This window comes from Acomys minous, assembly GCF_964271855.1.
Source record: "Acomys minous genome assembly, chromosome: 9".
In the NCBI taxonomy this organism is placed as follows: Eukaryota; Metazoa; Chordata; class Mammalia; order Rodentia; family Muridae; genus Acomys; species Acomys minous.
In genome coordinates this window covers 45,611,213-45,626,989 of record NC_140490.1, presented here as the reverse complement: position 1 = coordinate 45,626,989, position 15,777 = coordinate 45,611,213, and the positions used below count along the sequence as shown (strand labels likewise).

The 15,777-nt window shown below is 54.2% G+C and overlaps 1 protein-coding gene across 2 annotated transcripts in view; it reads right to left on the bottom strand.

Annotated features, from left to right (window-relative positions):
- Positions 1-4,747: 4,747 nt before the first annotated feature.
- PHF2 (PHD finger protein 2) overlaps positions 4,748-15,777 on the bottom strand; it is a 69,774-nt gene continuing 58,744 nt past the window's right edge. The window contains exons 18-22 of one of the 2 annotated variants that reach the window (XM_084795071.1): positions 10,832-11,103; positions 8,972-9,067; positions 8,309-8,418; positions 7,734-7,836; positions 4,748-6,705 (exon numbers count right to left, since the gene is read on the bottom strand). In XM_084795071.1, the coding sequence (XP_084651197.1) occupies positions 6,617-6,705; positions 7,734-7,836; positions 8,309-8,418; positions 8,972-9,067; positions 10,832-11,103 (670 nt within the window). In that variant the 3' untranslated portion in view covers positions 4,748-6,616. Of the gene's footprint in view, positions 6,706-7,442; positions 7,837-8,308; positions 8,419-8,971; positions 9,068-10,831; positions 11,104-15,777 lie in introns of both variants that reach the window. The other variant, XM_084795070.1, reaches the window with a different exon arrangement.

The window sequence follows — 15,777 nt, the reverse complement described above, 5'->3', positions numbered from 1 at the left end:
AAATAATACAGAGTTTAGGACAAAAATAAACAAGCAAGCCCAGAGTGAAAAGACAACAGAATAAAACCCAGAACTGTCACCTGCATGTGCCCCCAGCCCTTGCTGCTCCCTTTGAACTGGAGCTACCCACCTGCCCTGGCAGGGCTCTGCCCTGGACAACCCTAACCCAGAACCCAGGCAGTGATAAAAAAATCCCATTGCAAGAGCAAGCCACCCACTGGGAATCCAGGTTCCTTGTGATACTGGAATGACACACACATGTTGTGGGGCACGCCGGCCCTCAGTCATGAACTGCATTGTGTCCAGGAGGCAGAGCAAGGTGGCTTACAGCAACCCAACTCAAAGGCAAAATGGATGGTCTTCTGACCAGTGATAAAGATCCAGGCGACCCTGTGTGGCCCTTCCAGGAGCTGGCATGGAGCCGACGTAGTTTATCAATGTAATCCTGGTGGCGCCTGAGAGGAATATGGTTATCCCCGCGGGGTCACAGCCCATGGGAACTCTTCCCAAGTGGTCAGAGCTGGCAGATCCTGAAGGACCCTAGAAAAACTGCTAAAGGAGGAAGGAAACACTGAAGCTCCCCCTTCTAGGGCCAGCTGCGCCTGGAGCTGATCCCGCTGCCCAGGGGACTCTGAATGTTTGTCTAAGAGTTCCTGGATGTTGGGAGGGTGTTTGCCCGTCTTGCACAAAACCCTGTGTTCAATCCCCAGAATCACATAAAAAACAGTGTGGTGGTGCATGCCTGGAAACCCAGCACTCAGGAGATAGATTCAGAAAGGTCAAGGACATCCTCAGCTACAGAGAATTTGAGGCCAGCTTGGATTATAAGCGACCCTGTCTCAAAAGAAAAAAAAAGTTCGCTGTGACACACATAAAAAGAGACAATATTGGTCTGTTGTTATTGAACAATGCACAGGGGGAAAAATGTTCCTCTATGGCAAAAAGAAAAACGGAAAAGATAGTTGAAACCATATCTAGGAAGCCTGTGTGCTTATTAAACAACCAATATGACTGTGTTTCCCATGTCCTTTGTGACATCCAGCATGTTCTCTCCTATTCAAGGCTAGCCCCACAAAATGGGGCTCTTGGTTGGCTCAAGTTCAGCCATATTGGGAGAATGGTACTATTGCCCCATTTTATAAAGAGGAAAGTAAGGCCCATGGGAAGGCAACGAAGGGCCGCATCCTAACATCAGTACCGGAAGTGAGATTCATCCCCTCTTTCTGCTTCTTCCTGCCACCCCTAGGACATCCGCTGTTTGGAAAATACCATACACAGGGGCAGAGCCAGATTCCGATTTGGAAACTCCTCAGGCTGCACCGAGGGGCCCAGTGTGGCCTAGCCAACAGAGAACAATTAATTACTGGGATCATACAGAGGCCGGGCTAGGGCCCAGCGCCGGGTGTTTACACCGCACTCGTCTGTTTGGGGCCAGCAAATCCATGTCAGATGTTAATGGAACTGCATCATTTTTCTACCGAGGTGGCATCCCCCTGAGGGTGTTTGGAGGAGGAGGAGGAGGAGGAGGCGGCTGGACTCGGACTGGGCGGTGGGCGGCTCAAGAGTGAGGACACCATCTGGGCTGCAAACAGCTCAGCCAGGTCGCCTCACACAGCCTTCCCTCCCTCCACAGTGGGCCACACTGCCCAACATCTCCAACCTCTACCTCTCAATAGGGCCTATGGCCATGCTAGTCTGGACATACACACGCGCGCGCGCGCACACACACACACACACACACACACACACACACACACACACAGTGTGAATTGCAAAATGTGACAAAGTCTAGATTATAAGGACGCCAAGACCAGGGGAGCACCCTTTAACTAAGCATTGAGTCAGAACACTCGAGGAGGCTCCAGCCACAGAGGTTCAAGGTTGCCTGGCATGGCAGAAGTAGCAAGTTCACTACAGAACTTTTGGGGCAGGCCCGGCCACAAGAGGGAGAACACTGCTTCCCTCCTCTTCCATCTGGAGATGCTCTTTCAACAAGAAAGCAATGAGAGAAAAGGCCAGGAGAGGGCAACGGAACCCAGGTCCTCTGGACAGGTGTGTAGGGGAAGAATTAGCCTAAAGGACCTCTGAGGGAAGACAGGACCATTCTCTCCACTCTGCAGATGACAGAGCTGAGCCTGCACAGCCAGAGCGGGAGAGAGCTTGCTAAGGCCTGGAGAAGATGGGGGGTGGGGAGGGGCCCAACCTCCTCTTTCCATCGTCACTGCCTCCCAGCTTCTCCTCAACAAACTTGATCCTGCCCCAGGGCCTTTGCATAGTCCGTTCCCGCTGCCCAGCCAGCTCTCTTAAGCGTCTCAGCACTCTGTTTGCTCAGGCCACCTCCTCAGAATGCCTTCTTGTCCAGACAGCCTGGCGTGTACCCAACTGCCCCTTCCATGGGCTTGGGCTTAGGAGCAAAATAAGTCACAATAAGGTGGGGGAGGGGGCCATGCCCAGCACACAGCAGACACATCGTAAATGTGACCATACCGGCTACAGGGCCACTTAGGAAAGCTGTGGCCTGCAGTCTTGGTACCCTATGACTTACTCCAAGTTCCTGAGGCACCATCCAAGAGGGCTAGGAACATTTGACAGTACACCTCTTCCTCTGCTACTGTAGCAGTGCTCAGTTTTCTGTATCCTAACCCCGCCCTGCCTAAGTGCCCCCATCTGCAAAGTGGAACCCTTATTTAGGGCAAAGCAGTCTAGGGTGGCTGTAGACCCAGGTTAGTCTGGGGGACAGAAAAGGACCCAGTGGGGGAGGGAGTGATGGTGGCTGAGACCCTTGCAGAGGCCTAGGCCTCAGGAAACCCTTGAGAGCTACCCACCTGGCTGCTGTCTGCAGGAGAAGGTCTCTCAAGAGGCTCGGTTCCAAGTCATAAGACTGATTACTGCTCTACCACCTGTGAGACACCGTGCCTTAGTTTCCCCATCAGTAGAACACTCTTGCGAGACTTTTTTTCCAGAGGGTGATGTGTCACCTAATGTCATGTGTGTAAGAGATGACAATGCCACTTGCGCTGCATCACTGTGATTTTTCTTGTCTCCTTCCTAGCGCATGCTTATAACTTTGTTTTGCACCCTAGAAGGAGAAGTAACCTCTGGTCCCTGGCCTGTTCCCAGCCTTGCCCTGCCCCCTGGTGTTCATTCTGAGCACTGCCCCCCCCCAGGGGCTCCCAATTACATCCTCTTCTGCCAACTGCAGGTTCGGGACCAGGGGAACAAAGGATCTAAACAACCAGAACACACAGGGCTAGGCAGAGTCACCATGTTGCTGGGCTCCGTGCCATGCATAGTGAAGATGGCCATGCCCTAAACAGGGCTGGAAGAAGCCTTTGCCTTGGGTTCACTTAAGATCCCTCTGCTTACTGGGGCCAACTCAGTGTAGGCTCCCTGGGGCCTGCTCAGCGGCAGTCTGGGCAGCCTGAGGTCTGGCTGACTGGGAAAGTGTCTTCTCCAGTTGGGCAGTACTGGGGCCTCTTCCTGGAGGCTCACAAAAGCCAGCGGTGGTGCAGAAGCGGAGGAGGGGCTGTGCCTGCTGGCTGCTTCCTGAGCTCTTTGCTCACATACATACAGGCCACCTAGCACACAGCAAAAGTTCTCCTCATGGCACATGCTGGCTGGAAGGCAGCACAGATTGGAGCTTGGCCCTGGGAAATGCTGGGTGTCCTTGGGAAGCTCTTCCCGTGCCCAGGATCCTCAGCTCCCTGACGGCCCTCACAACCACCTCGGAAAGGAGGTGGACTGACCAACCAGCCCTGCTGCAGGAACCCTGGGCTCCAAGCCTGACAAGGCTGAGGGTGGTGAGAGGCCCAGATGTCAGACTTGGGGTGTTGTTGCATGGGGGGGGGGGGAATAGGGATAGGGTGGGGACCATCTCAGCAGGTGGCACAAGGGGGAAGGGAGGGTTGTCATCAGACCACCCCATGGTTCATTAAGGTAGGGTGTGAAAGGGTATACAACCCAGGTGCCTGAAGCCTGGAGCTCAGCATGGGCCCAAGGCGCCACCTAGTGGCAACACTGGGACCCATCCCCATGGAAGAGGCTATGTAGCTGGTAGCCCCCTACCTCCCCCCTCCCCAACCACCATCAAGGACTCAGTCACACAGGTCGGGGTTGGAGCCTCTCTTCTGAGCACCAGAGAACACAAGGCTTAAAGGGGCTCACCCAAGGCCATGTGATGCGTTGCATGTCAATAGGCACAAGGAGTAACACCAACCAGCTCATATCCACGCCAGGATATCTGCTTCAAGGCTTGCTTAGGGTGCTGCTGGCAGAGGTCTCGTGCTGGCTCCTTATATCCGGATGGCCTTGGCTATACACTGGTCTCAAGTTCCTTATCTAGAAGTTGCAAGCCCACCCCCATGTTCAGCTCTAGTCACTGTCACTGGGTGACACCCAGGTGCATGTGGGGCTCGGAGAGCACACGGTCCTGCTAGCAGGTTGTGGCTGTTCACCAGCTGTCATCAGCTTCCTCCCCAAAGAGAACTGGTACTCATCCCTTAGCCTTGCCTATGGCACGGTCACATCATCTCAATGGACACTCTGTCATTTCAGTGAATGTCATGGGCAGGGCAGCTTCTGTTGGCTTGCTTCAAACATCAATGGGGGCTAAAAGACGCACCCACCCAAGGGTTCGCCCGGCCAGAGCCCGCCGGAGTCAGGTAAGCCTCACACAGCTGGTTCCGTCTTCAGGTGCCCCACAGGCAAGAGAAGAGTGGTGAAGGAGGTAAGTACGACAAAAACATGGTTCTGTACAAAACCTGAAATATTTTTACTTTTTTAAAACTTTGGTCTAAGTTGCCTTAGACCTCATGGACTCGATACAAGAGTAATATGAACTGGGAAATAGAACACTTTAATAGCCACGATAAACTTTGTTAGAAATGTACATGTCGCCAAAATAATAATAAAATTAAAAAGAGAGAAGGAGAGAGAACAGCTTGATGCCCGGGTTAAGATTATAGAAATGTTCACAAGGACAGGGTCAAGGAAACTTTAAAAAACACCAGTTCTGAGTAAGCCTGGGGCCCGCAAGATGCCCCTCTCCCAGCCCCGGGCCCTGGGGACGGCGCCCCTCCAAACAGGTCAAGTGGGAGTGGATAAGGCCTCCGCCAAACTGCATCTCCTCATGGACAAACACATCCAGGTAACGGGTGTAGAAACGAACCTCATAAGAAATGTACAAATATAAAAAGCTACAAACATTAATAAATTACAGCATCACGAAACACAAATACTTCACAAGGTGCTAGTAAAATAACTGCATCCCCGACCCTCGTCATAAAGAAGGAGAGCGAAGAGCTGGTGTGAGACTGGAGACGCGGCTTCAGGGCTGTGGGAGGGATCTGTGTACTATCCGCTCTGAAAGACAGAGTGTAAGGCCGCGCAGACGCCGTTGTTTTTCAGGCAATACCTTAGTTCCTAAGAGGGAAATAAGAAGAGTAACGAAAGGAAAGGAAAGAAAAAGAGGTGGGGTCTGGGAGGGGTGTGGAGGGTGGGGGTCAGAACCCGACCGTCCATCAGAGAAGGGGTGGGGTGGGGGAGCAAAAACTCGTATAAAGGTTAATGAAGGACTCTATAGAAAGAAATTCCTAGAGATACTTTTGCTCTTGTAAAAAAGAAGTCATTTAAAAAGCTATTTACACGCTACATTCTATGAAAAATATGCTTCCAGAAATACATCTAAAATGAAAATACAGGATTGCCTGAGAAACAAACCCAGCCCCTCCATGTCAATGGGTGGACATGCCACCTGAGATGGCCCAGTGCTCACAAAGCCACCCAGGGGCTCAGACAAGCGCTGCCGTGCTGGCTCCAGCCCTGTGGCCCTGCTCACCTGTCTGCCCACTCGGGGCAGGGTGCCTTGGCCTAGAAGTGCTGTTCCAGAGTGGGGCCCCTCCACGTGGCTTAGCCTGGGTCCCCCGGACCCTAAGACGTGGTTGAGCTGTCACCCTTCCCCTGTGACCCCCCACCATGGCTCCTCCACCCACTAACACACCAACCTAACTGTGGGTCCTGACAACTCCAACTGTCCCCAGGCATTTGGGGTGTGACACCCACCATCTGGCCTGCTACCTGCCAGCCAGGGAGCTGGGGTAACCTGTCCTCACTGGTCAAGTGCTGTAAGACTCGCTCAGGAAGAGGAAGAGGGGGACATTCAATACCCCACAGCTCCTCTCCTACTCTGTGTCCTTCGCCTTGTTTTACGCCTTTGGAGGCTGCCAGCCTGGGGCCAGCTCGGACTCGGGCTGGTGAGCGTGGCTCACTGCACCTTCCTGGAAGGCCTCATGCTCCCAAGCAGAGCCATAGAGGTCACCCGGCTCCGGTGGGGGTGCCTGGAGGCTGTCCTGAAACCAGAATGGTCCGTAAGCCGGCAGGGCCACTTTCCGGTCACTCTAAGCAACTTGAGAAAGGATGTCCATGTTCACAACAAGGGACGGCCATGCTCCGCTCACTCCACCTGCTCAAGGGACAGATGCGCGTGTTGGGGAGAGGTGGCCGGGAGGAGGCAAGGCCCTCCCTGGGCCAGGCGGCATGGCCACCCTCCTGGAAGGGACTGATGTAGCGGGGCTCCGGGGGTCCTGAGCAGAGCAGAAGGATCCTGGCTTTCCAAGCCTTAGAGGAGCAGTTTCCCATTCCGATGGATCTTCAAGATCTTTCCAAGCCTTTGCTTGGCGGTGGCCATGCCCTTTTTTGTACGTTTTCCTATAGAGGCAGGGAGAGATTTTTTTTTTTTTTTAAAGAAAAATATCAAAAGTGGCAGCTGCAGGAGGGGAGGGTACCACGGGCCCTCTACTTCCTCCCCACCCACCTCTGTAAAGCCAGCCAGCCAGGCTGAGCCCTGGACTCAGAAGTCCCCCAGGGACCCAAAGTGCTCAGAGGGGCAGGGGCCATGATGGACTTAGTTCAGGATGGCATGGATAAGATATGAGACCACCCTGCCACCCCAACACTGCCCCCCATCCCCGAGGCAACAAGGTCATCTCAGGCGGCCACCATAAGTAACCATGCCACCAAACCTTGGCCACCAGGCCCAGGCTGCAGTGTAACTAGGTGGGCTAAGGGAGGGCACAGGGTTTCCACGGGGCCTGACTGGTATGACATTCTAACCCACAGAGGGGCTTAATCCACCAGCTTGGCTCATCTCACACCCAGCTTCACCTTAGCAAACAGCTAACCACGTGCCTGAGCCAGAGCACTGCGCTGAGGACTAGTCCTCAAGTTTGATACTGATGAGGCCTAATCAGGCCTTATCTCCTGATTTTAGCCTGTGTCTTTCACATGACTAGGCAGACCAGCGTGGACATTCATGTGAAGGGTGGGGACCATGCAGATTCACGAAACATAACTGTCTCAGATGCCCAGCACCTGCCGCCCTGGGGCCAGAACGCCCCTTGCAGTGTGCTTCCTAAGGGCGGGGGCAGACAGGGCAGAAGGGGTACCTTTGGCAGCAGTGTTGTTGGGGGATGATGCAGAAGGCCGCCTCTGTGTGAGAAAGACTCCAGGGGCCATGGGCTGGGAGGCACGGCCAGCCTGGGCCCCTGCGAACGTGCCGGCTGCTGTATATTCATGGTCAGCCAGGCTACTGCTGTGTGATTCAGGTGGGGGCTCAGGTGAGCTGCCCTCCTGTGATGCTTGGCTGCTGGCTGTGCTGGTGGAGGCTGGGGTGGTAGAGGCTGGGGTGGTAGAGGCTGGGGTGGTGGAGGCCGGGGTGGTGGAGGCCGAGGTGGTACCCGTAGAGGCGGAGGTGGAGGTGGAGGTGGAGATGGAGGGGGAGGCAGTGTTAGGAGTCGGCTTCCTTTTGGTGTTCTTCTTCTTCCTGTTTTTCTGCTCCTCCTAAGAACAAAGTGCAGAGTTGTGCTACCCATCAGCTGCCCCAGGTACCATCAGAGTGGGGCACAGCCAGCTCAGCCTCCACCCAGATGCAGGCTTCTAGGGGCTCAGATCTCTACTGGGTAGGAAGCATAGAGAGCAGTGGCTGAGTCTCTCCCACCAAGCCCAAGGCAGAAAGCCGGGCCTGTACCACTTAAAAGTGCCAGGACCCTTGGGAATGGGAGCAGTCCCTAGAGGCATTTAACAAGGGTATCCTGGGTACCAGAGAGCAACCATGTTAGTGAGAGGTGCCCCTAGGGTAAGGGGCATGGGCTGTGCACCTGCCCCCCTTGTACCTTCTCAGTATTTGAAGCTACTCCTAACAGACTCTATCCCTGGCAGTCTCCACACAGGGACAGTGGCTGAGGTGTCTGGAGGTTAGCCTAACGTCACACAATAGAGACGTACTCCTGCAAGAACCCTTCAGTCTCCTCACCTGCTGGGACAGCTTGGCTGCAGCAGCTGCCAGCCCAGTCTCGATGGAGGCCACTCTGGTCCCCTCACGCACAGGCCTGTCTTGCCTTGGCACCGATGGGCCGACCCTGGCTGTGGGAGACACAGGGAAGGCCAACCAATCAGCACCAGAAGTGGTGGCCCATTCAGCCCAGACCATCTCTGAATCTGGGGGACCATGAGCATCTACCTTTCCAGATGGGAAGCCATATCACATCCCTTCTCCCCAAGGTGGTGCCACACTGTGAGGTGATATGGGAGGCCCAGAAAACTGGACAAAACAAATCCACAGAGACCTGAAGCACATGGCAAGTGGCCAGGGCTGGGGAGGGACAAACTGTGGGTGGGGACAGTTTCCTTATAGGGAAGAGATTCTGAAATGGACCGTGGCAATAGTTACCCAGGCAGGGGACCTTCAAAGGGGGGCTGCCTGATCCCGTCCACCCAGCATGTTCTGGGCGCCCCTCCTAGGAGAGGAGGGGCCCCAAGTGAGAAGCTTCTAGAGTGAGGTCTAGGCTCAGAGATCCCAAGACACATAGCAGAGCCCCACAGAGCTTATGGGGAGCTGACCAATCTCCCCCAGATATGTCTAGAGCCACGTCTATGTCCTCAGTGGCCGCATGTCAGGCCCCCAGCCCAACTCTACCTGTGGGGCTGTAGGGAGCATCGTCTGAGCCTTTCCTCTTCTTTGACCGGGACTTGAAGACAGGGTTATCTTCATCAGACTCCAGGGAGGGGTAAACTGCAGGAGGCAATAGGAGAGCAGGTCCCTGAGCAATTAATTGGTGTAGCCAGGGCTCGAGGGTTGCAGTGGTGCTGCAGGGTTGCAGTGGTGCTGCAGTGGCCCATGGACCTGTCATTAGGTTCTCAGACCTGCTGTGAAACTGAATCTGCCATAGCAAGAGGCAGGAGAGTGTCTGCACAGGCTGCTGGCCGTGCCCAAGCCCAGGCTGGCCCTGTGCCTGAAAACCCCTTAGTCACTTGGGATCAGTGGCTTCAGGAGCCTGAGGCGTACAGCCCTTCTGGGAGGCTGCTGCAGTAGGGACGGAGAAGCTGAGGGGACCAGGCTAATTCCACTGTCTCTGAAGCCCCAAGACCCTCCCAGCAGGTCGGGAGAAGGTGCCCGCCTAGTGGCTTGCACGGCCATGGAAAAGCTTCGCTGGCTCAGGGGCTCCCCAGTACCCCCTACACTGCAGGTCCTGCTTCCTTTACCCAAGGCCTACTGAGAAAACTCCAAGCCTGGGGAATCTGTGGGGGAGGAGGGGCAGCAGGACCTGGCACTCCACACCCCCAAAGGAAGTGGAAACAGGAGTTCATTTGGCTGCCAACTCTCTCTATATAAGCAGACCACACATATCATGGAGCCTAGATCTGTGCAGCACAGGTAGGACAGATCTCCTTCTCAGGAGAGCCCCTCACAGCGGCCTACATCAGTAGACCCAAGCCTCTGGCCACCAGGAAGGCACCGGACTACACCTGTGTCAGCCCTGGGCACAAGAAGCCTGGGCTAGCACCTTTGGCACAATGCTGGGATGTTCCTGAGGTGGGGTGTGACAAATCTGGTGTCCGAGCCAGGCAGGTCCTGCTGGTAGGAGGCATGGCCCCTGAACCTGTAGCAGACAGCCAGAGCCTTGTTGGTTTCTGACCCTCACGTATGGCTGCAGGGGCATCCTTGGGCCTTGGCTTTTCCATCTGACAGACAAGGTCAGGGCAGTGACCCCAAGGCCCTGTCACTGATAAATTCAGCTGCATGGACATCTGTCAGGTAAGCCCTCAGAAAGCCAAAACCACATGGTGACTCATGGCCCAGCAGGACCCTCCCAGAGACACAGCCAAGGGATGAGAGTCCAGGTACCGAGAGGAACCTGTACATACTCATGATTATAGCAGCCAAAAGAAGAGCTCACGGGCCCAGGGATGAGTGCATGCGTGGACTTTCATAACACTTCCTACACAGGAGAGAATACTACTCAGCCTGGAAAAGGAAGGAAATTCTGGCATGTGCCACAGAATGCAAGGGCCCACAAAGAGTCACATGCTACCTGATCCATTTGGGTGATATGGCCAAAACAAATCCACAGAGACTTGAAGCACATGACAAGTGGCCAAGAGTGGGGAGCAACAAACTGTGGATGAGGACAAAGTTTCCTTATAGGGAAGAGATTCTGAAATGGACCACGGCGGTAGTTACCCAGGTAATGAAATGACAGGCTTCCAAATAGTGGTGGTTTGGTTTGGTTTAGTTTGGTTTGGTTTGAGATAAGGTCTCACTGTGTGGCCCTGGCTAGCTTGAAATTCACTATGTAGACCAGGCTGGCCCAGAACACAGAACAGAGATCCGCCTTGTCTGTGCCTCCAGAGTATTGAGATTAAAGGCATGTGTCACCACATACCCCAGCACAAGATGGATTTTGCAGTTTGGGCTGTAGCTCATGGGCCTCCTTTGGCCTGTTCCTACCAGTGCTGCCCCCTACAGGCAGAATCTCTGCCCTGCGGCCACACTCACCATAGTCTGAGTCCTTGAAGCAAGCATCCAGGTGGTCCTGCTCCTCATAGTCCTCCAGATCCACGCTGTTCTTGGCAGTCCTCTTCAGCAGGCGCTTGCCCGTGCCTTTGCTGCCACCGCCATTCTTCCTGGCACCATGGGCTGCCAGTGAGCCGCCCTTGGCCTGGCCAGTGCCCCATGTGGTCTGCAGGCAGGAGTCAGAGGCCTGCAGATTGGCCATGGACAGCATTCCCTGAATGGCTTCCTGTGTGCTGGGTGAGGCAGGGGGCTGGCTGGGGACACAGAGAGACAACAGGCACTCAGCCATGGCGGCCCTTGACTGACAGCCAGGATATCTGGATCACAGACTAGAGCCCCATAGCTCATGGCCCACAATTTGCAGTCCAAGGTGCTGTAACTATAGCCCAAAGCCCATGGCTGTATACACACTGGCCTGGGCAGCCAGCAGATAACAGTGATGTGGGCTGGTGACCTAACAGTGGGAAAAGGCTGGAAAGCCCCTCTGTATACTCAGCCATACTCCAGGAAGGGAAAAGAGGCCTTGGGTTAGAATAAGGAAACATACAGGGTGGCAGACGGGATCAGAGCCTGCACCACAATGCGGGTTCCCACAACTTTTGAGTTGGCCAGAGATTGGTTCAGCTGCCTGACTCCTGTACACTGCCAGCTCTCCACGCTTGTCCACAGCTGACCATGACCTCAATCCTAGCCAGGAACATTCCGTCTCCTCACTCCTACATTGAAATGGAAAAGTCCCCAGTCCTCTCCTATGACCAAGTATAGACCCAGAGCCCCATCTACACCTCCCACCTATGCCCAGACCCTCACCCATACCTGCATCCATGCCCACATCTCTACCTGTACCTCATCCTCATCTCTACCTGTCCACGCATTCGCCCATATCTACCCCTGCACCCTCCCCTATGCTTGCATACACATCCAGCTACACCTGTTCCTACACCCTCAACAACACCTTCATCTACACCTACTCATCCACACCGGTACTCAGCCCTGCACCCTCACCCTGTATACCTGTATGCACGCTAACATCTGTATCTGGGCCTACACATCTCTTGGTTAGGCACAGCCAATGCCTCAGCTCAGCCTGTCTCCCCTCTCTGGATCCCTCCATTCAGACTTGCAAGCTTTCTCTTGAGCTCCGGTTTTCCTCTCTTCTAAACCCATGCAGGACTGCCCACGGGGTTCCGTCTGCATACTTCTGCCTAGTCTGTGTTGCCATACCCTTTATGTGCTTTTCTAGCAATGCCTCTGTCTACTGTCCCACGGCCTCACCTCTTCCTGGCTGCACTGGTACCCTGCCTTCCAGAAAGAGCATCCCAGACTAGGTTCAGGGAGCAGCGATCACCATCATCCCACAGACCTGAGGCCTGGCTGCTATTGGACTGCAAAGACCCTAGGGGCTAAGTCTGAGGTGGCTCCTGGGTGGTCTCCACGGTCTCCATCAGATGCTCCAACAGGATCTAGCTCTGGCTTCCTCAGGGCTCTGTGCTGGCTCAACCCACTCACCTCCTCCAGTCTAGACTTTCCACTTGTCTAAGCTAGAACCACCTGGGTTGCTTTAAAAAAAATGCCCACACCTAGGCCCTGTCGGGAGATTCTGAGTCAGGTCTAGCACCGGATCCAAATGGCCACATGATGCCCAGACAGCCAAACTTGCCCCGGCCCCATAAAGACCGGGCCCAGTGGGAGCTCCCTCTGGAGACTTACTTATCCTAGCTCAGCTGGGCTACGGATGAGCCCAGCCTAGAAAAGAATGGCTTGCTCCAGCTGGTGAAGAAAAACACTACCAGTACCAGGGACACCTACCACATGAGCCACCTAGGTCATGGTCTGGACCAGAGCCACACAGGACCCCCTGTTCTCCTCCCTTACTCCATGGTCCCTTTTCTCCCGAGCCTCCGGCATCAAAGTCCTCTTGTCTCCAGACCCTCTCTTGCTGTATCGTGCACACCCGGGACACACGAGTGTTTGGAACACTTTTAGAAAAAGCTCCTTTGCAGGAGAAAGCATCACAGCCTCTGAGGAAGAGGGTGTGTTAGGAGATGATTTCATGGCAGGCCCAGGGCCAGAATGGTACTGAGTGGCAGTGAGAGCAAACAGCATTGTGCAGACAGGTGTCCCCCCTCCCTCCACGCCTCCCTGCACTTGCTGAAGATGCCACATGTGTGAGGTCATGGAAGGCAGACCACCTTAAGTACAGGCTGAAGGACCCCAGCAGGAGCTCTAACAGGGACCTAGGGAAGCCACTGCTCAGAACACGAGGGTTCTAGAGAAGGCCCTGTTTGGTGGTGGTGGTTGGGGGTGGTTGTCAGAGAGATGGGGCTGGACAGGTGAGTTTGGAGAAAAGCTATCTCCTAGGCTAATACCCCATGGACTGAGGGAAGCCAGTGTCTCCACAGCCCTCTATGACAGCTGCCTCCTAGGCTGAAGCCATAATGGAAGGCCCAAGTCACACAGCCCTGAGTCCTGCAGACAGCAAGGCTGGAGCCACCATCATCAAGCCTTCCCTGCCCTGTCCACAATGCAGGGCTATGTTTCGAAGGCTAGCAGCTGTCCTGTGCAGCTGGGCAAGTCTTGTGGACTTCTCTGAGCAGGGGCAGGTCATGGGCAGGAACAAAAGCTCACCTTGTGCCCTCAAGGTATAAAGCTCTATCCTGTTCTCAACCCAGGCCTCAGGGAAATGCCACAAGACATCCACCACAAGGGCCCTAAACACTGATGGCAGGATCCCCCATGAGAGCCCACTTGGACATGAGCTGCCACCCATGCCATCTGGGTGACCCCAGACCCAGCTGGCCCGTCTATCTGCACGGTTGCTGGAGAATCAATGAACAAAGTTTAACTAGTCATCATGGAAAATAATACTTTAATCCTCCAATTACCATACCCAAATCCCTTCCTTTTCCCATAGCAGTAAACACCAAGCAAACCATCCACGAGAAATTAACATATTTTCCTCCGTTTTCTTCAGCTGTATTTTTTTTCCAGTCAGTACTTAAAACAGAGCAAACGGACCATCAAAAACTGACCCATGCTCCAAATGGGAGACTTCGGGAGAGGAACTGCCCGCGGCAGGCTGAGGGAGCTGGCTGGCCTCTGAGGCACGTGTGTTGAGGACACACGTGTCTGCAAAGCAGTCTCCCAGACTTGGGGCATGGGGCCACAGCAGCTCTGGTTTCTCATCAGCAGACAGGCTCCTCCTGGCCTCACACGTGAGGGTTCAAATGCCCCCACCTGTGTCCTGTCTCCATGCCACCCAGAGCTCTCTCTCCACAGCACCCTTAACAAGACCCCTGATGGCTAAGGCCAAGCATCTTGGCCCTGTCTGCCCTCATCCGGAGTGGCGCCAGGTTTACCCCATGTTTCAACTTCCCAGGCCTTTCCATTGAGGCCATGGGGGATCCAGGGTGCTCGGGGGTGTCTCTTAGATCTCAACATCAGTCATTAAAATGTTAGTGAGCACATACTTTGTCCCAGAAGCCAGGCATCGCCACCACCAGAAACTATAAAGCCCCGAACAAGGCCTTTTTGTTTGCTTGTTTTGTTTGCTTGTTTTCAATACAGGGTCTCTCTGTGTAGCTCTGGCTGTTCTGGACTCGCTTTGTAGACCAGGCTGGCCTTGAACTCGCAGAGGTCCCCCTGCCTCTGCTGGGGTTACAGGCTTGGGCCACCGTGCCCGGCAGGGCTGCAGTCTTGAGTGTGAAGGTGCTCCAATGGGAAGAGGCCACAACCAGGCTTCACCTCGTGGACACCAAGGCTCTCACTGGGTCATGCCAGGCTGAGCCAGTATCCTTGCCCAAAGCCATGCATACCCCGCCTCCCATCATGCTTCACTCCCACCAGGAAAGCTCCTGAGGCTGGCTGGCTTGTGAATATGATATTGCATTCAAAACAGTCATCCATGAAATAAAATATGGCCAACTAATTTTAGCAAAAGCTTGTTTCAATCAAGCCCTTAATCCACCACCTTTCCGGAATCTCATGTCATCTACAAGCAGGCCTGACCTAGGCCTCCACCTGCTGGAGCAGCCTCAGAGTCAGAGTGAGCTGCTGCCTCAGGCAGTAGGCTAAGAACTATTCAGGCAGATGTGGGAGCAGACACCCAAGACTGGCCCATAGGACTTGCTATTGACCCCCATTTTTAAACTCTATTTTATTTGGGGCGTCCCCTTCCACCAACCCCTTAACCCTGGGTATAAGGATGTTAGTGGGGAGAGGCGGAGCAGACCCCTTTCTTTCTCGCAGCTGTTTAGGGTTAACTGGGTCCGTTTAGGGCGATACCAATATCCATCAACAGCAAACGCAGCAAGCAGTCTCCTCCAAGCCTTAGCATTGAAACGCTTCTCTCCTTGTATTTCTAAGCCATCACACTGTTGGTCTCTTGTCTCTCCAAACTGCTACACACCACAAAGCACCACCTCTCGCCACGCTTTCTCCCCCAACCAGGCTGTTCTATTTATCTCCCTCAAAGTCCTAGACCACGCCCCTCTCTATGCCACTCAAGGCAGGCTGTTACCAGCTGGCAAAGACCACGCCCCACATGAGACAATTATCGACTGTGGACAAACTAAAGCCCTCCCTAAAACCCCACACTTGAGATTAAAACAAAAACATATCTACATAACATAACTGAGTTTACAAAGAAGTCAAAACTTGCATTACAATTTGCCTTCCTGAATATAAGGGACCATGAAGGACTGGCATACACAAATAGATACGGCCCAGCACCCAGAGCAACTCTTTAGTAGCCCCAAGTTTGGTCCTTGAGTCAGGTCAGCCCAGAGCCTAGGCCCTCTGCTGCCCCCAACCTGTGGGCCATGGGAAGGCTAAGGCTCCTGAGCCTCAGTTTCCCCAACTATACAGTTGGAGTCTGAAGCTGCCATGAGTCTAGAGTTGGAAAGGAACTACTGTTCCCCCATATGTGC